A 21,134-nucleotide genomic window follows, 5' to 3' on the forward strand; every position below is an offset into this window, starting at 1 on the left:
GAAGCGAGAGGTTTCACGCTCTCCAAAATGTGTCCAAAATAAGCCCACTGCTTTTCTATGGGTTTATTTTGGACCTTAGCTTGACGCCTGCCTTCCCGCCTTTGGGACAACGACTCACATTGTTAGGGCAGAGACATGAGCATCTCGTCATTATATACAGATCTCTGCTATCAACCACTTGGTGTCATAGAGGGGTGTGTATCATAGGTCTCTGCACACACGCTCCTCTAGTGTCTCGTTATACAGTGACTGTACGCTGACAGGACAGAGAGACTGGATCATCTGCCTCAGGAGAGCACCGACTCTGTTAACAGGCAGACAATTGGGCTGCCTAAATAAAGTGCTGTGTCTGTCTCATCTGTCTCCCCACAGCTGTCACACAAGAGGATCATCATAGACATTTTGTTTAATTCAAGTCACCCTCCCTCCTTTAGGAATCCGTTTAGTCGCTCTCTCTCTCTCTCCCTTATCCCTCCCATCTGTCACCCTCGCCACTCTCTTGCTCTCTTTCGTGCGCTCTCTATCCCTCTCCCTGTCTCTCTGTTTCAGACAGTCATTTGCATGATCGTACCACACTGCCAGCTGAGTTCTAACTTGAAAAATGATTTGTTCGTTTTCAATTGTACAATGTATGCTCCCCGTATATAAAAACCACAAAAGACTGCCGAAAAGGCTTGAACGCAAGATCGTCATTTCTATGGCTCACACGGTGAAGAACATGTAGCCTACTGCAGGGTTTTCCAGACTTTTTCAAATTTGGCACACAGAAATTAGAGGGCATGAGTAACTTGGTGAAAAGAATGGCACTGTTTGGCTTATAGGTGGTGCTATTATAAGCAGTTTCACTTAAATCCTCATATCCACCGCCCTATTTGACCTGCAGACTTGAACATTTGTATGTAGGTGTCTTTCCTCGTGATTAACAAATTTGCCTAAGGTTGACAGGATAGATTTTCCTCCATTTTTTATTTTTTTATTTTTTATTTTTTTATAAACCTTTGAAAATCTTCTTCTCATGAACCATACATCCGAATAACACCAAATTTGGTATGTAGGCCCATGGTACATCTTAACTTTGTTTGAGTAACGAGATGGCTGAATTATTGATAAATAAGGAAATCTGATCTTATGTGGTCATTTTTAAATCCTTTTTAAATTCACTTCACAATGGCCTATCAACTTGAAACGTGTTAGGGTCATCAGACATTACCATATAGAACCATGTTAAGTTTGGCATTGCTATCTTAAGAAATAAGGAAACTATTAACAATTCACTTTTTTGACTGTGTAATGCTAATGCTTAAACGTCCCGAACAGTGAAAATCATGTTTTTCATGAAATTGGATATTTGGGTGAAACCAGTTCAAAGTAGGGTGACCCAAGTATAAAAAAATTACTGTAGCTGGTACATTGATTAAGTTTGATCATAAAGTTACTGGTCCCCTCCCCCTGTGTCAAACATTTGGATTCAGGGGGCAGGCATTACCAAGGATTTACTTCCAGCTTTATGCAACGTCACATAAAGCTGTAAATGTAATACACCAATGGTAGAGTCTTATCATCTTTACTAATTTAAAAATGTACCATCTTAAAACTGTCATCACATGTGCTCCTACACCTTGCCTTGGCTTTGTTTTAAAAACCGTAAACAAACCGAGAACGTACGACCAAAGATACCAGTAATCTTTGGTCGTACGTTCTCGGTTTGACACAGGGGGAGGGGACCAGTAACTTTGGTTACCAGTGTAACCTTTCATCTGTTGTGTGACTGTTAGCTAGCAAGCTACTTACCAGCATGCTGGCAAAAGCACTCTGTGACTGGATGCCATAGTGTTAATTTAACGTTACACTATTTTCAGAAGAATGAAGACATCCGACAGCAGTGGCTGCTTTTCATTTTGGTGGCCAGGCTGCACCGAAAATTACGATCATGTCACGCGTCTGCAGTGCACATTACGAGCGAAGTTGCTTTATCAATTGGGGAGAACATTCGATGGGTCTTGCCTAGGAAGCTAATCCTGAAGACGCCATCATTAACAGTGGATGTAAGTATCAGAGTTGGATGAGTCTGACACGGTAGCCAACAGTTTGGGGGGATCGGGGGGCTAACGTTAGATAATGCAAGTGTTAGATAATGCAACTGTGGCTGCTTTGATGGGATATTTTCTGTAACACACCTGATAGTCACTATATGGTTTTTGTTAATCCATCCCTAAGCCCCCTACATTGAGTCTGAGAACTGCTAGCACACAGCTGGAACGAAGGAATGTTATCCCCAAAAGGAGTTGCGGTATGTATAGTATTGTGATTTACCCCTGAAAATCATATCTTGCCATTCCATTGTGTGGGTTGTTGTCTTACAGTTAATGTAGCTTGTGTCATTAGGGCTTATCATGCAGGAAATATGTGACACGAAATCAACTTTAAGTCATAGTTATTCATTTCATATCTGCATCAATTGAGCATTTCAGGCACACAAACATTTCCGAATACAAACATTGAAAAGTTTCACAAAAGTGCACGACAAAATATTGCATATTTCAAATTGAGTACTTCAAAAATGCCAGAAAACGCATTATAGAATGAGTAGATCACTACAGCAACAAATTGATAGCATCATGACAAATAAAAGGAAATTCACTACCCATTTAACAAATATTTCCCTTTTCAGAAACATTACAGGCTCTGTAGACAGGCTCCTGGATCTCCTCTTCAACATGGTCACCCTTGATCCAGTGCCGTATGTGGGGAAGCTATCCATCCCAGGACCCCTGTCTGCCCCAGTGTGAGAGGCCTGATAAGGAGGAGGCCATTGCTGGATTTGTCTCCCGCTTCAATCTTGGTGGTGACTGAAGCCAAGTGGGTGACTGAAGCCTGCTTGATTGAAGTAGGGCACATGGGTCCCCCTCCTCTCCTACTCCCCTCCCCATCAATCTCTGTAGTTGGTTGCATTTCCTAAAGCCTAAGTAATTCACTTTTATGTGATACAGTGTATCACATTTTGTTACTTTGTATTGTTTTTTTTTTTCAAGCATTCGGACGGGAGATGAGTGTTACAAATTGTACGAATCAATGGGTCCTGCACACTGTAGGGTGGCCGGGTCCCTATATTAGGCTTATGGCTCTAATATATATTTTTTTATGTCAAATGATGTCTCACCATTATTTCTCACCTTTATTTTTCATGAGTGTTCATGTTAATCAATATTTTGGCTATGCTGGCCTATAGTAAATTATCAAATAAATGTCTGATCAATAGATACAATTCTGAACATATTGTCATTTATAATGCTAATGCAGAGGAACCAATAAATTGTCGAGTACAGTTATTGTATGCTGTTTTCATGTGCATTCCCTTATTTCTAAGCTTCTAAGATGACTCAGACTTAACAAATTCTTCTGAAGTGTATCAGTGAACTGTATTGTGTAATTATACTGAACAAAAATATAAACGCAGCATGCTACAATTTCAACGATTTTACTGAGTTACAGTTCATATAAGGAAATCAGTCAATTGAAATAAATAAATTAGGCCCTAATCTGTGGATTTCACATGACTGGGCAGGGACGCAGCGATGGGTGGGCCTGGCCGAGCCAATCAGAATGAGTTTTTCCCCATAAAAGGGCTTTACAGAAAGAAATACTCCTCAGATTTATCAGCTGTCCGGGTGGCTGGTCTCAGATGATCTCGCAGGTGAAGAAGCCAGATGTGGAGGTCCTGGGCTGGCGTGGTTACACGTGGTCTGCGGTTGTGAGGCCGGTTGGACGTACTGCCAAATTCTCTAAAACGACGTTGGATTACGGTAGAGAAATGAACATTGAATTGTCTGGCAACAGCTCTGGTGGCCATTCCTGCAGTCAGCATGCTAATTGCACGGTCCCTTAAAACTTGAGACATCTGTGGCATTGTGTTGTGTGACAAAACTGCACATTTTAGTGGACTTTTATTGTCCACAGCACAAGGTGCACCTGTGTAATGATCATGCTGTTTAATCAGCTTTTTGATATGCCACACCTGTCAGGTAGTTGGATTATCTTGGCAAAGGAGAAATGCTCACTAACAGGGATGTAAACAAATTTGTGCACAACATTTGAGATAAATATGCTTTTTGTGCAAATTGAACATTTCTGGGATCTTTTATTTCAGCTCAAGAAACATGGAACCAACACTTTACATGTTGCGTTTATATTGTTGTTCAGTATAGTTACAAAACAATAGGAGTGCAATTGTGTATTGCTGCTGTTTGTCTGATATCCAACAGTCCAACTCTTGACCATGAGAGCATTTTGCAGAGAAAATGGGTTGTCATACTATTTAGGCTCGGAATGACATTTGGTCCATTGTTATCTTGTTACCTGGCAATGACCACAAGGGCATTTCAAAGAGCTGTCAGCCAAGGCGAGCTCATGAGTATAAGCTCCCCGCCCACTCTGCATCTTCTCTCATGCTTCTTGATAGTTTGAAATGAGAGAACGTACAATTTCTTAAATTCTGAATATTTTAAAAGCGTACAAAATTATGGGTGATGTTTTGGTCATTAAAAGGCCATTTTTACTTGAGAAATAGGATAACTGTGGGGACCTTTTTGAAAATAATCATAAAAAATATTATTGTTAAGGACTAAAAGTCAGACTCATTCCAAATTTGGTCTTTGGACTCATCACAATAGTCCCTAAAGAGTTCGAGAAAATAATGTTGATGCATTCAAAGATGTCCACACTATACCAGTAGATGCATATTAGCACATACGCTAATGTAGCATGTGCTTAGCATGGAACACTAACAACACAACTGATCAATGGACTAGCGTCGGGAAGAGCAGTAATAAGATTATCATATGAAAGACCAGACCAGAGACCTAGATGTAAAGTTTTAAATGCTGGCTTGTTTATTTTAAGAAAGTAGTTGGTAGTTGTCCAAAAATAAGATATGTCATTCACAATATATATATATATATATTCTCAATAAATAAATATTCACAGTAATCAAAAACCCTGGGTTAAATAATCTGTGGGTGCACCCGCCTAATGAAATATCTATAGTAATATAAAATATCACCAGATTAGTTCAATATAGAAATCAAAATGACATTCAAATACACATTCACAATTTCACGGTCCTACCACATACAGTTGAAGTCGGAAGTTTAACATACACCTTAGCCAAATACATTTAAACTCAGTTTTTCACAACTCCTGACATTTTATCCTAGTAGAAATTCCCTGTTTTAGGTCAGTTAGAATCACCACTCTATTTTAAGAATGTGAAATGTCAGAATAATAGTGGCGTGAATGATTTATTTTCTACATTTTCAATAGGATTGAGGTCAGGGCTTTGTGATGGCCACTCCAATACCTTAACTTTGTTGTCCTTAAGACATTTTGCCACAACTTTGGAAGTATGGTTGGGGTCATTGTCCATTTGAAAGAGCCATTTGCGACCAAGCTTTAACTTCCTGACTGATGTCTTGAGATCTTGCTTCAATATATCCACATAATTTTCCTTCCTCATGATGCCATCTATTTTGTGAAGTGCACCATTCCTGCAGCAAAGCACCCCCACAGCATGATGCTGCCACCCCCGTGCTTCACGGTTGGGATGGTGTTCTTCGGCTTGCAAGCGACCCCCTTTTTCAGCCAAACGTAACGATGGTCATTATGGCCAAACAGTTCTATTTTTGTTTCATCAGACCAGAGGACAATTCTCCAAAAAGTACAATCTTTGTCCCCATGTGCAGTTGCAAACTGTAGTCTGGCTTTTTTTGGCGGTTTTGGAGAAGTGGCTTCTTCCTTGCGGACCGGCCTTTCAGGTTATGTCGATATAGGACTCGTTTTACTGTGGATATAGATACTTTTGTACCTGTTTCCTCCAGCATCTTCACAAGGTCCTTTGCTGTTGTTCTGGGATTGATGTGCACTTTTCGCATCAAAGTGCATTAATCTCTAGGAGACAGAACACGCCTCCTTCCTGAGCGGTATGACAGCTGTGTGGTCCCATAGTGTTTATACTTGCGTACTATTGTTTGTACAGATGAACGCGGTACCTTCAGGCGTTTTGAATATTGCTCCCAAGGATGAACCAGACTTGTGGAGGTCTACCATTGTTTTTCTGAGGTCTTGGCTGATTTCTTTTGATTTTCCCATAATGTCAAGCAAAGAGGCACTGAGTTTGAAGGTAGGCCTTGAAATACATCCACAGGTACACCTCCAATTGACTCAAATTATGTAAATTAGCCTATCAGAAGCTTCTAAAGCCATGACATCATTTTCTGGAATTTTCCAAGCTGTTTAAAGGCACAGTCAACTTAATGTATGTAAACTTCTGACCCACTGGAATTGTGATACAGTGAATTATATGTGAAATAATCTGTGTGTAAACAATTGTTTGAAAAATGTGTGAAGTGGTTGAAAAACGAGTTTTAATGACTCCAACCTAAGTGTATGTAAACTTCAGACTTCAACTGTATATGGCCATTAAACACGGCAGAGCTGTGGAGAATAGTGTATTTAACTGTCCTTCAAGAGAGGTCCTTTTGAAGTGATGTCTTATAACAAACATATAAAGTTTGTATTTTGAAACTTTTTTTAAGATGCATACTTTTCAGTTTTTCCAAACTCACTTCACTCACACAGTGAGGGAGGCTTGCGCTACCGCTGCTTGCACATGCACAGATCAAATTAGCCCGCTAACCATGCGCTAATACAGCAGCTTCATTTGTGATTCACAAACGCATTCAAAATATTTATCTATGTTTAGCTCATTATTTCTACCTTTACATCCGTTTTTTTTTTAACCTTCAAGGACAATAGAAAATCTGTCATAAAATGGGGTTCTCTCAATCCCTTTACTAGGCTTACTCTATATTGCAATGATTGAGTTGTTAAAGGTGGTACCTAAAAATACTTCTATAATCTTATTTTCATGAACTATAGGTTTGAGAAAAGCCGAAATGCTTTGAAAGGCTGGTCATGACTCACATCAACACCATTATCCCAGAAACCCTAGACCCTCTCCAATTTGCATACTGCCCCAACAGATCCACAGATGATGCAATCTCTATTGCACTCCACACTGCCCTTTCCCACCTGGACAAGCGGAACACCTGCAGTACCAGTTAAAAGTTTGGACACACCTACTCATTCAAGGGTTTTTCTTTATTTTTACTATTTTCTACATTGTAGAATAATAGTGAAGACATCAGAACTATGAAATAACACATATGCAATCATCTAGTAACCAAACAAGTGTTAATCAAAACATATTTTATATTTGAGATTCTTTAAATAGCCACGCTTTGCCTTGATGACAGCTTTGCACACTCTTGGCATTCTCTCAACCAGCTTCACCTGGAATGCTTTTCCAACAGTCTTGAAGGAGTTCCCACATATGCTGAGCACTTGTTGGCTGCTTTTCCTTCACTCTGCCGTCCGACTCATCCAAAACCATCTCAATTGGGTTGAGGTCGGGGGATTGTGGAGGCCAGGTCATCTGATGCAGCACTCCATCACTATACTTCTTGGTAAAATAGCCCTTACACAGCCTGGAGGTGTGTTGGGTCATTGTCCTGTTGAAAAACAAAATTATAGTCCCACTAAGCCCAAACCAGATGGGATGGCGTATCGCTGCAGAATGCTGTGGTAGCCATGCTGGTTAAGTGTGCCTTGAATTCTAAATAAATCACAGGCAGTGTCACCAGCAAAGCACCCCCACACCATAACACCACCTCCTCCATGCTTTACGGTGGGAACTACACATGCGGAGATCATCCGTTCACCCACACCGAGTCTCACAAAGACACGACGGTTGGAACCAGAAATCTCCAATTTGGACTCCAGACCAAAGGACACATTTCCACCGGTCTAATGTCCATTGCTCGTGTTTCTTGGCCCAAGCAGGTATCTTCTTCTTTTTGGTGTCCTTTAGTAGTGGGTTCTTTGCAGCAATTCGACCATGAAGGCCTGATTCACACAGTCTCCACTGAACAGTTGATGTTGAGATGTGTCTGTGACTTGAACTCTCTGAAGCATTTATTTGGGCTGCAATTTCTGAGGCTGGTAACTCTAATGAACTTATTCTCTGCAGCAGAGGTAACTCTGGGTCTTCCATTCCTGTGGCGGTCCTCATGAGAGCCAGTTTCATAGCGCTTGATTTTTGCGACTGCACTTGAAGAACCTTTCAAAGTTCTTGAAATTACCTTCATGTCTTAAAGTAATGATGGACTGTCATTTCTCTTTGCTTATTTGAGCTGTTCTTGCCGTAATATGGACTTGGTCTTTTACCAAATAGAGATATCTTCTGTATACCCCCCCCCCCCCTACCTTGTCACAACACATCTGATTGGCTCAGACTCATTAAGAAGGAAATACATTCCACAAATTAACTTTTAAGAAGGCACACCTGTTAATTGAAATGCATTCCAGGTGACTACCTCATGAAGCTGATTGAGAGAATGCCAAGAGTGTGCAAAGCTGCCATCAAGGCAAAGGGTGGCTATTTGAAGAATCTCAAATATAAACACTTGTTTTGCTTACTACATGATTCCATGTGTTATTTCATAGTTTTAATGTCTTCCCTATTATTCTACACTGTAAAAAATAGTAAAAATAAAGAAACCCTTGAATGAGTAGGTGTGTCAACTTTTGACTGGTAGTGTATGTGAGAATCCTATTCATTGACTACAGCTCAGCGTTCAACACCATAGTGCCCTCAAAGGTCATCACTAAGCTAAGGACCCTGGGACTAACACCTCCCTCTGCAACTGGATCCTGGATTTCCTGACTGACCGCCCCCAGGTGTTAAGGGTAGGTAACAACACATCTGCCACGCTGATCCTCAACACTGGGGCACCTCAGGGGTGCGTGCTCAGTCTCCTCTTGTACTCCCTGTTCACCCATGACTGCATGGCCAGGCCCGACTCCAACACCATCATGAAGTTTGCAGACGACACAACAGTGGTAGGCCTGATCACCGACAAGGATGAGACAGCCTATAGGGAGGAGGTCAGAGACCTACCCGTGTGGTGCCAGGATAACAACCTCTCCCTCAACGTGATCAAGACAAAGGAGATGATTGTGGACTACAGGGAAAAAAAGAGGACTGAGCATGCCCCCATTGTCATCGACGGGTCTGTAGTGGAACAGGTTGAGAGCTTCAAGTTCCTTGGTGTCCACATCACCAACAAACTATCATGGTCCAAACACATCAAGATAGTTGTGAAGAGGGCATGACAAAGCCTATTCCCTCTCAGGAGACTGAAAAGATTTGGCATGGGTCCTCAGATCCTCAAAAATGTTTACAGCTGCACCATCGAGAGCATCCTGACCTGTTGCATCACTGCCTGGTATGGCAACTGCTCGGCCTCCGATCACAAGGCACTACAGAGGGTAGTGCGTATGGCCCAGTACATCACTGGTGCCAAGTTTCCTGCCATCCAGGACCTCTATACCAGGCGGTGTCAGAGGAAGGCCCTAAAAATTATCAAAGACTCCAGCCACCCTAGTCATAGACTGTTCTCTCTGCTACCGCACGGCAAGCGGTACCGGAGTGCCAAGTCTTGGTCCAAAAGGCTTCTTAACAGCTTCTACCCCCCAAGCCATAAGACTCCTGAACAGCTAATCATGGCTACCTGGACTATTTGCATTGCCCCACCACACCCCCTCTTTTACGCTGCTGCTACTCTGTTTATTATCTATGCATAGTCACTTTAACTTTACCCACATGTACATATTACCTCAATTACCTCTTGACTCTGTACCGGTACCCCCTGTATGTAGCCTCCCTACTGTTATTTTATTTTACTGCTGCTCTTTAATTATTTGTTATTTTTATTTTTTACTTATCTATTTTTTACTTAACTTATTTTTCTTAAAACTGCATTGTTGGTTAAGGGCTTGTAAGTAAGCATTTCACTGTAAGGCCCAAACCTGTTGTATTTGGTGCATGTGGCAAATAACATTTGATTTCATTGGTCAAAGGATAGCTGAGTTATTGACAAATCAAAAATCTGATTTTACGTGTCCGTATAAAACACTGTAAATCCACAGTGGCTGATCAGCTTGAAACTTGTCATCGCTATCATGGATGTCCCTAAGGTGAACCACACTGAATTTGGTATCTCAAAAAACAAGAAAACTATTAACAACTAATTCTTTGCATATGTAACGCTAATGCTCAAAATCATCTGCAATCATCTTCTCTTCATGAATCATATGTCAGATTCACTCCAGATTTTGTATTTATACTCATGATTGCACTTAAAGGAAGATAGTTCCTACAGTATAGCACAGTATAGTCCTGTGCTATACTGTTCAGGGCGTTAGGACGGTAAATTGCAATTAGCATAGGCTATATGACCTACATTTTGGCCATCTAACTATAGTATGACCAGCAGCAGCAATTAGCTAACAGCTGGCAGACATATTTACATTGGGTTAGTTTTATCAATGTTATTTAGATGGAAGACGTGAGCTAAACTAGCTCTTTCACTTACCCGGTTCACTTCCATGCTCACTGAAGTCCGTGATGCTCAGAACTGCTGGCTGTTTAAAATGTTTTAGAAACCACATTGATGGTAGGGACAGCATCCACTTTGAGAAGCAACTTCTTGCTCAAGCCCTCCTTCCATTGGCGATTGTCGTGGAAGTTCTTAGTGATGAAATGTGCCCTGCCGATTGACAAGGAGACACCAAATTTGCTCGCCTCATTCTCACTAACTTATCCCACTTTTTACAAAGTTTTTGCATGACCAAAAACTAAACTGTAAACTTCACTAAACTCTAAAAAGGCGATCAAAAAGGAGAAGATGAATAAAAATGCAATTGCTAGCTCGATACTGTTACTGTCTTTACGCATACTGACAAAAAACAAAAGTATAGAAAGGTGAGCATGACTTTATATTTCCTCACTGTGTGACACTGACCGCGGGGCATTATGGGATTGTTTCCGAAGGTAGAGCTGATTTTGAGAACCTCAAGCCCAATCTTCAGAACAACATTACAATATAAAAATGTATTTAAGAGTTTAATTTGAATGTTTTATTGGGGTGCTCTAAGCTACTATTACAGTGCATTGGGAAAGTTTCCAGACCCCTTGACTTTTTCCACATTTTGTTTTATTCTAAAATTTATAAAATTGTTTTTTTCCTCATCAAACTACACACAATACTGAAAAAATACATTTACATAAGTATTCAGACCCTTTACCCAGTACTTTGTTGAAGCACCTTTGGCAGTGATTACAGCCTTGAGTCTTCTTTGGTATGACGCTACAAGCTTGGCACACCTGTATTTGGGGAGTTTCTCCCATTGTTCTCTGCAGATCCTCTCAAGCTCTGTCAGGTTAGATAGGGAGCGTCGCTTCACAGCTGTTTTCAGGTGTCTCCAGAGATGTTCGATCGGGTTCAAGTCCGGGCTCTGGCTGGGCCACTCAAGGACATTCAGAGACTTGTCCCGAAGCTACTCCTGCGTTGCCTTGGCTGTGTGCTTAGGGTCGTTGTACTGCTGGAAGGGGAGCCTTCGCCCCCAGTCTGAGGTCCTGAGCACTCTGGAGCAGGTTTTCATCAAGGATCTCTCTGTACTTTGCTCCGTTCATCTTTCCCTTAATCCTGACTAGTTTCCCAGTCCTTGCCGCTGAAAAACATCCCCACAGCAAGATTCTGCCACCACCTTGCTTCACCGAAGGGATGGTTTCAGAATCACCCCAGACGTTACGTTTGGCATTCAGGCTAAAGAGTTCAATCTTGGTTTCATCAGACCAGAGAATCTGGTTTCTAATGGTATAAGAGTCTTTGGGTGCCTTTTGGCAAACTCCAAGCGGGTTTTCATGTGCCTTTTACTGAGGAGTGGCTTCCATCTGGCAGCTCTACCATAAAGGCCTGATTTGGTGGAGTGCTGCAGAGATGGTTGTCCTTCTGGAAGGTTCTCCCATCTCCACAGAGGAACTCTGGAGCTCTGTCAAGAGTGAGCATCGGGTTCTTGGTCACTTCCTTGACCAAGGCCCTTCTCCCCCGATTGCTCAGTTTGGTGGGTCCAAACTTCTTCCATTTAAGAATGATGGAGGCCACTGTGTTCTTGGGGACCTTCAATGCTGCAGACATTTTTTGGTACCCTTCCCCAGATCTGTGCCTCGACACAATTCCTTCGACCCCCATGGCTTGGTTTTTGCATTGACATGCACTGTCAACTGTGGGACCTTATATAGACAGGTGTGTGCCTTTCTAAATCATGTCCAATTAATTGAATTTACCACAGGTGGACTCCAATCAAGTTGGAGAAACATCTCAAGGATGCAGCCAAGCTCAATTTTGAGTCTCATAGCAAAGGGTCTGAGTACTTATTTAAATAAGGTATTTCTGTTTTTTTATTTGTAATAAATCTGTTTTCGCTTTGTCATTATGTGGTGTTGTGTGTAGATTGATGAGGATTTGTATTTATTTAATCAATTTTAGAATAAGGCTGTAACAAGGGGTCTGACTACTTTCTGAATGCACTGTATAAGCTTTTCTGGAATTGAGAAATAGGTGCTACACTGACTTTAAATGGGTCTCACTGCAGGCGAATTACAGACATCCTCCAGTATAGCTAGCCTCAGCCACAGTAGTATCACATGTACAGTGGTGCTTTACAATCGTCCATTTCACATACTGCTCTGCATTTCCCCCTTTTCTCCTCATCCTCCCCTCCCCTCTTCCACTCCCCTCTCAGTAGTGACCCTCCCTCTCTGACTGCCTGAAACCGGAAGTCACAACTCACAAACCGCCAAGTCATAAAATATGTTTCCTCCCTCTATCCATCTCTCTCTCTTTCCCTCGGTCTCCCTTCCCTCTCTTTTTATCTGTACTGCCTGATGCGGGATAGAGGGAAACACGTGACAAAGTATCTTCTTCTGCACTAGCCGGCCGTCAGTGAGTCATGCAACTCTATTTGGAGCAGAGCAGAACCGCAGAGCCAGTTTGAATCAGCTCATAGAGAGACTATACAGGGTGTTAACTATGACACTCTCAGCGGAGCTAGAGCTAGTTTGATGCCGCTCAGAGGGAGACGGCACAGCATGTAAACTACGTATGACACTTTCAGCGGGATGTGTTAGTACCCTGCCTTCAACAGTGGACTAGCAGTGGATTGGCTTCATCCACTCTTGCCTGGACAGTTAACGAGCGGTGCACGTGATTTAGCCCCTGGAGGCTTCGTTAGTGTTCTGACGATGTCGTCTCTCCTTCCCACCGCAGCTCATTTCAGTTTCTCATAATAAGCAGTCAGACTCCGAGACCATGTTAGGAATGTTACACCTCCCATAAAGAGAGAGCCATACCCATAGTTTTATCTGTACAGCTCCTCCACTCATATTTAGGCAGACTACTGATGTTATCTGTGAGACCCCATCGACACTGCACCCCACCCTCTCTCCTGCACCTCTTGCCAAGCCAAAGCTACCCAGGCACTTTCTTTCTGTGATAGATGAGCAGCAGCACAAACTTTAGTAAGAGAGATGGGGCACAGGGCAGACTATGGGACACTGGTCTGGGCTGGTTCCATGAGCTGACCCGGGAGGGACAATGATAAAAAACAAGTAGAGGTTATAATCTTCACCACGGAGGGAGAGTAGCCTGGTTAAACCAGACTGAACACTGCCCTCACCATTCATTCAGTCTGGTGTTTATCTGGCTAGAGGAAGCGTGATCTAGGCCAGGCAACAGTGCCATGCTCCATCCAGAGCCATCAGTAAGCCTCACGGCCTCTATCGATTCGTGATGCTTCCATTTGGAAGCCTGCATGCACCCTGTTTTTTAAAATAAGATTGTCCATTTGTTACATTTTCTCTGATCAAATGGAAAAGAAAGTTGCGCACTCATCTCTCTTTGCTGTGATCCTTGTGCATTTCTCTGATTATTCATTTCACCAGAGAGAAGTGAGTTTGAGTAGATTATGAAATACGTTAAAAAATAATATATATATATATATATACAGACACTAATTTTGTAGTCCCCAGGCCCAGTCACATGCTCCTTTTTAGTTACTCGTTTTTTTCTGGGCTGTACTATGTCTCAGCCTTGTGTTGGCTAATGATGTTGTTTCAGACATCTTGCAGTAATCCCCTCTCCCCTGCCTGTCATGCCCCAACAGGTCCCGCTCTTAGAGTGACTCATCAAATAGTGAGTGTGATGAGGCAATGCAGTATTATTGGGCCTAAGTGGTCACTAGGCAACAACTTTGTGCTATGTGATTCCAAAATAGAGATGCTCTAGATGTTGTAGTCTCTATTGAATGCTCACAGCATACAGTGGGGAAAAAAAGTATTTAGTCAGCCACCAATTGTGCAAGTTCTCCCACTTAAAAAGATGAGAGAGGCCTGTAATTTTCATCATAGGTACACGTCAACTATGACAGACAAATTGAGAATTTTTTTTCCAGAAAATCACATTGTAGGATTTTTAATGAATGTATTTGCAAATGATGGTGGAAAATAAGTATTTGGTCACCTACAAACAAGCAAGATTTCTGGCTCTCACAGACCTGTAACTTCTTCTTTAAGAGGCTCCTCTGTCCTCCACTCGTTACCTGTATTAATGGCACCTGTTTGAACTTGTTATCAGTATAAAAGACACCTGTCCACAACCTCAAACAGTCACACTCCAAACTCCACTATGGCCAAGACCAAAGAGCTGTCAAAGGACACCAGAAACAAAATTGTAGACCTGCACCAGGCTGGGAAGACTGAATCTGCAATAGGTAAGCAGCTTGGTTTGAAGAAATCAACTGTGGGAGCAATTATTAGGAAATGGAAGACATACAAGACCACTGATAATCTCCCTCGATCTGGGGCTCCACGCAAGATCTCACCCCGTGGGGTCAAAATGATCACAAGAACGGTTGCCAAAAATCCCAGAACCTCACGGGGGGACCTAGTGAATGACCTGCAGAGAGCTGGGACCAAAGTAACAAAGCCTACCATCAGTAACACACTACGCCGCCAGGGACTCAAATCCTGCAGTGCAAGACGTGTCCCCCTGCTTAAGCCAGTACATGTCCAGGCCCATCTGAAGTTTGCTAGAGTGCATTTGGATGATCCAGAAGAGGATTGGGAGAATGTCATATGGTCAGATGAAACTTTTTGGTAAAAGCTCAACTCGTCGTGTTTGGAGGACAAAGAATGCTGAGTTGCATCCAAAGAACACCATACCTACTGTGAAGCATGGGGGTGGAAACATCATGCTTTGGGGCTGTTTTTTTGCAAAGGGACCAGGACGACTGATCCGTGTAAAGGAAAGAATGAATGGGGCCATGTATCATGAGATTTTGAGTGAAAACCTCCTTCCATCAGCAAGGGCATTGAAGATGAAACGTGGCTGGGTCTTTCAGCATGACAATGATCCCAAACACACCGCCTGGGCAACGAAGGAGTGGCTTCGTAAGAAGCATTTCAAGGTCCTGGAGTGGCCTAGCCAGTCTCCAGATCTCAACCCATAGAAAATCTTTGGAGGGAGTTGAAAGTCTGTGTTGCCCAGCGACAGCCCCAAAACATCACTGCTCTAGAGGAGATCTGCATGGAGGAATGGGCCAAAATACCAGCAACAGTGTGTGAAAACCTTGTGAAGACTTACAGAAAACGTTTGACCTGTGTCATTGCCAACAAAGGGTATATAACAATGTATTGAGAAACTTTTGTTATTGACCAAATACTTATTTTCCACCATAATTTGCAAATAAATTCATAAAAAATCCTACAATGTGATTTTCTGGGTTTTTTTTTCTCAATTTGTCTGTCATAGTTGACGTGTACCTATGATGGAAATTACAGGCCTCTCTCATCTTTTTAAGTGGGAGAACTTGCACAATTGGTGGCTGACTAAATACTTTTTTTCCCCACTGTAACAACAACCAAACCACTTTTCGCTGGCCAACAAGGTCCTGGTACACAACTTCAGTTTCAAGTTTTTGTCACGTGCACAAGTACAGTGAAATGACTTTCTTGCTTGCTCTTTCGCGACAGTGCAGTAATCAACATCAGTAGGACTATAAAAAATAAAGTCAAGTAGAACAAAAACACACGAGAAATAGAAAGTAAGTAAGCTATATACAGGGTTAGTTCCTGAGTCAGTGCCAATACCATATTTACAATGTGCAGGGAATGGACTGGAGTTGGAGGGTTAGATATGTATAGGGTTAAGGTGACTAGGCATCAGGCTATATGATAAACAGAGTAGCAGCAGCGTATATGATAATTGTGTGTGAGTGAGTGTACATAGTCAGTGCAAAAATAAAATAGAAGGGGCAATGCAGATAGTCTATGTAACCATTTTGTTAGCTTCACTGTAAAACAATGATTACAGCTAAGATGTTTCTCATCTGTTGCCACTCGCCAGTCTAATGAAAAGACGAACACGGGCATAATTTGTCTCTGTCACTATTACACTAAACAAAAATATAAATGCAACAATTTCAAAGATTTTACTGAGTTACAGTTCATATAAGGAGGGTCAATTGAAATAATTTAATTAGGCCCTAATCTATGGATTTCACATGACTGGGCAGGAGAGCAGCCATTGGTGGACCTGGGAGGGCATAGGGGAGCCAGGCCCAGCAAATCAGAATTATTTTTTCCCCACAAAAGGGCTTTATTACAGACAGAAATACTCCTCAGCACCCCCCTTCCCCCTCCTCAGACGATCCCGCAGGTGAAGAAGCCGGATGTGGAGGTCCTGGGATGGCGTGCTTACTCGTGGTCTGCGGTTGTGAGGCCGGTTGGACGTACTGCCAAATTCTCTAAAACGACGTTGGAGGCGGCTTATGGTAGAGAAATGAACATTCAATTCTCTGGCAACAGCTCTGGTGGCCATTCCTGCAGTCAGCATGCCAATTGCACACTTCCTCAAAACTTGAGACATCTGTGGCATTGTGTTGTGTGACAAAACTGCACATTTTAGTGGACTTTTATTGTACCCGTCACAAGGTGCACCTGTGTAATGATCATGCTGTTTAATCAGCTTCTTGATATGCCACACCTGTCAGGTAGATGGATTATCTTGGCAAAGGAGAAATGCTCACTAACAGGGATGTAAACAGATTTGTGCACAAAATAAATAAGCTTTTTGTGCATATGGAAAATGTCTGGGATCTTTTATTTCTGCTCATGAAACATGGGACCAACACTTTACATGTTGCGTTGATATTATTGTTCAGTATAAATATTTTTCGGTAAAGTGCAATAAAATGTTGAAATAAGGAAGAGGGTAAAGTTGGATGGATTGAACACAGTGAGCGTTAATGTTTGTTTGGCTGGATCTCGTTAACTGGCTTCCTGTTTTAGACGACTTGAGGCATCATTTAGACTAGAGTTTGGCACCATCAGTTCCCTCTGTTTAGTCTTTATTTGTCTCCTTCCCTCCACCTGGTTGGGTTTTAAGCAGCTAAATGTGCTGCTTCTGAGAGAGATGACAAATGTGTTCTATTCTGTGATGGGAACCAATGATCTTAATGCATGGGTCTACTCCCTCTCTGTGTCCCAAATGGCATTCACTACACTATTCTCTACTTATTTGGCCCTATGGGGAATACGTTGCCATTTGGGATGCAGGCCCGGAGTCTGGGCTGAGGGCCGGGGCTGCGGGGCTAATGAAATGGGCATGTATCTGGAATGTTAATAGATGGATTGAGAGCCATCACGAACACAGTACCATCAACCATGTACACACACACACACACACACAGTACATAGTACACAACCTCACTGCCCGCCCGCCTGCCTAGCCTGTCGGCCTGTTCACTCAGCCTCAAAGACCAGCCGACATGCTCTCCTCTCTCACATAGATCCTTTTATGCTAGAAGTGCTAATTGGGACTGCCACAAGCACATTTGTGAATGGGATTCAAGAAGCTGGGCGTTAGGCGTTAGTTCCTACTTCACAGTAGGGCCGTAAATGTTTTTTCTCTCTCTTTTTTTATATTTTTAGAAATACCTTCTTGAACATGTAAGCTTTCATGTGCTTTAATAACAAACTTGTATGTGATCTGTAAATATGAATACAAATGTTAAATGACGAGCCTAGTTTAGCCAAGGAGAAAGTCATTCTATTTCTATACTGTTTACCAAAGCAGATCTCAAACACTAGCAGCGCAAGCACCTGGACAACCAGCCAATCAGATTCCAACAACACTGACCAGGAGAACTAAAGTGCTTTTCACACTACTGAGCCGAATCAAGCTGAGCCAAAGCTGTGCTGAGCTGGCCCGGTTATAAGAATAGCCCCATCCATCCTTACACCATCCCTACCATACTAGTGGTACAAGCTGATATTAATATACGGTCAATGGGTACATGTCTTAAGTGACATGGTGTATTAGGGATAAACATTGCTCAGTTAAGCTGTGGGTTCGGTGAGTGTAAACAGCAGAGCTTGGTGTGGTCTCTCTTCTGAAGCCTACATCCAGTTTAGATGGTAGTGAGAGTCTGTCCTCCTGCAACCACTGGGATGAGCAAAACAAGATGTAATTGTACTGTACTAATGTTGTGTAATACTGGTGGAGAAACAAGTTACACGTTTAAGAGACCACGAACAGGTGTGAAAATCAGCAGGACTAGTGTTGATTCTCCATTGGACCATGTACTGGTCATTTTGTACTGGTTTGATGTGTGATGGCCGTATTGCAAGTTTTACAGAGAACAATGGGATTAATAGGAAGATAAGTCAATATACTGTAAAAACTGCAAGGTTTTAACATTGTGACGTTTGTGTCCTGATTTCCAATGTTGTCCTTATCGCAGTGTTGATTAAGCGTTGTGGTTGATGTTGTCTTAACGTTGCGTTGACGTTTGTGTCCCCTCCAGGTGCCGTTCCCAGCTCTGCAGGGGGAAGGGGTGGAGTATCTAGGCCGAGCCGATGACGCCATCATCGCCATCTCCAACTACAGGCTCCACATCAAGTTTAAGGACTCCATCATCAATGTAAGACATGATGCACACATGCGTATTTTACGATACACCGGTATTGATGCACGGACCGGTTTGGGTTTTTACTTTACCTTCTATAAAGGTATTTGAATGTTTGGTTTGTTAAATGTGATACGCCGTGTGTAACGCCCATTTTTATAGTTTACTTCGCTACTTGAGTCAACTCTCTCCGCTCTGTCTCTCTCTCCATGCTGCTTTCCACACAGACCTAGCCCCGCCCCCTGTCACTCAAGGAGTGCATCTGTTGTTCCTCGACCACGAGACACTTGCGTTCGGTCTGCATGGTCAATTCAGCACAGGCAACAATGTTGATGACAACGATGCTGTTTTCACTTTGCTTCTTAATATAAATCCACTAGTGTTCTAGAATTACACTATTAGTTTGTGTTTCTTTCACCTGCAAACAGCAAGTTTGTCTTTTCTTAGCATGTTGGGCCTAAATCGTGTTAGCCACTAATGCTAATCACTAGTTAGCTGGCTAGCTAGCTAGCTAATGTACTGAGTCAGCGCAAACGTAATTAGCTATGCATCCTGATAATACCAGTGATGTAGACCTAAATCAGCATGTTGTTTGTCCAACACTTTGGTTCCTACCCTGTCACGATAACTCCTCCCTGGCATTTTCATTTGTTTTCATGTCAAACAACACTATATTCAAAGTGCCCACTATTATATTCTAACTATGGAATTAGAATAATCATTCTATTCCCATGATTCCAACAGTTCACCCCAGTGGTTTGCTCTAAATAGCAAGTCAAATCGCAATTGTAACATTTGGTTAAAAATAAGACCTAGATTGTTTGCCCATATCGTTCAGCCTTATGTGGCAGTGTGGAAATGATCTCAAATCAGTGCAGGAAATGCAGAAATTGATGAAAATACTGGAAATTATTTTTGGTTGAATTGAACAGTATAAAACAATCAGAAAGGAGAAAGACCCATTGAAATCATTTAGAATGTATGTGTTGCCACCGTAGGGTCACGCACTACTCATACAGCAAACTTAAAACTTGTATCATTCAAAAACATAAAATACCGTCAATGTTTTGTAAAATACCGTGATATGACATTTTGGCCGTATCGCCCAGCCCTAACACATGCAATACACAGGATACAGAGATCCTGGAAAAAACAACACAAGCATGTTCTAGTAGCTGCTCTGACATAGCCTGGTTAAACCAGATTGAACGCTGCAGTGTAATGTACATAAATCAGTTTGGTTGCCAGGCTAATTGCTACACTGTCTATAGATCTGAACTTGTGCACAGAACTGAGAGGTGGTAATGCGAGGAAGAGAACCCTGCCTGAAAGGAGAGGCTCTGCTGGTTAGATTCATTACAGGCCATATAATACATTTTAGACAGAACGTCCTGCTGCTTACAAGCCAAGGCTGGTAGCACTTCAAATGATGTGATTGAGATGCAGAGCCATTTCCAGGACCTGATGCTTGGTCCCCTCCTCACCCCCACTGAGTTGGCAGTGTGTCGGGCACCACAGGAATGGTGCAGTGACCGGTATCTATCATCTCACCACCAGCCAGGACTGTTTTACATGACCTCTGGAGTCTCAGGGAGCCGGCCCAGCGTTCATAGTCGCGGTCGCACACCACAGACACACAGGCACACTCACATATGTACGCACACGCACACACACACACTTATCTTAGCATCCAGTGGCCCCTCCTACTGATGCAATACAAACAGCCTTCAAAACCAAAGTTTGCAGGCAAAACCATTGTAGTGAATTTATTGAAGGTAGCTGCCGCAAACTAGCCACTTGCGAAATGCACTCATAAAAAATAAGCTCCGTGACCTCCATCTTACTAGCTACTATTTTGTATTGTATTCAAGCGGATAAAGTAGTGAAGTAGACAGTGACGTAGTTCCTCTATGCCAATAGAGTCCATCATTGAAACCAGACCATAGTCACTGACCACGTTTACATGCACACAGTATTTCTGATAGTAGCTCATATCCCACTTAAGGTCTTATTTGGGATAAGCTGTTTACATGCACCTTTGATATCCCGTTCATGAGTGTCCTTGTATCCATTAATAAACAGAATATTCATCATTTAATTTCATATGGGTTAAATGGAATAGTAACTGAAATATGGACACTGACTGTAGGCCTATAACCTCTCACATGTAGAGTAATATAATATGAACTCCTGCAGAATTATGCATGTCT

The 21,134-nt window shown here is 42.3% G+C and overlaps 1 protein-coding gene across 1 annotated transcript in view; it reads left to right on the forward strand.

Annotated features, from left to right (window-relative positions):
* LOC311135950 (phosphatidylinositol-3,5-bisphosphate 3-phosphatase MTMR4-like) overlaps positions 1–21,134 on the forward strand; it is a 135,262-nt gene that overhangs the window by 90,050 nt on the left and 24,078 nt on the right. Inside the window, exon 4 of the mRNA XM_084169992.1 lies at positions 18,823–18,939. Coding sequence (XP_084026118.1) covers positions 18,823–18,939 — 117 coding nt within the window. The remainder of the gene's footprint in view (positions 1–18,822; positions 18,940–21,134) is intronic.

Source organism: Coregonus lavaretus (assembly GCF_964263955.1).
Source record: "Coregonus lavaretus genome assembly, chromosome: 10".
Lineage (NCBI taxonomy): Eukaryota > Metazoa > Chordata > Actinopteri > Salmoniformes > Salmonidae > Coregonus > Coregonus lavaretus.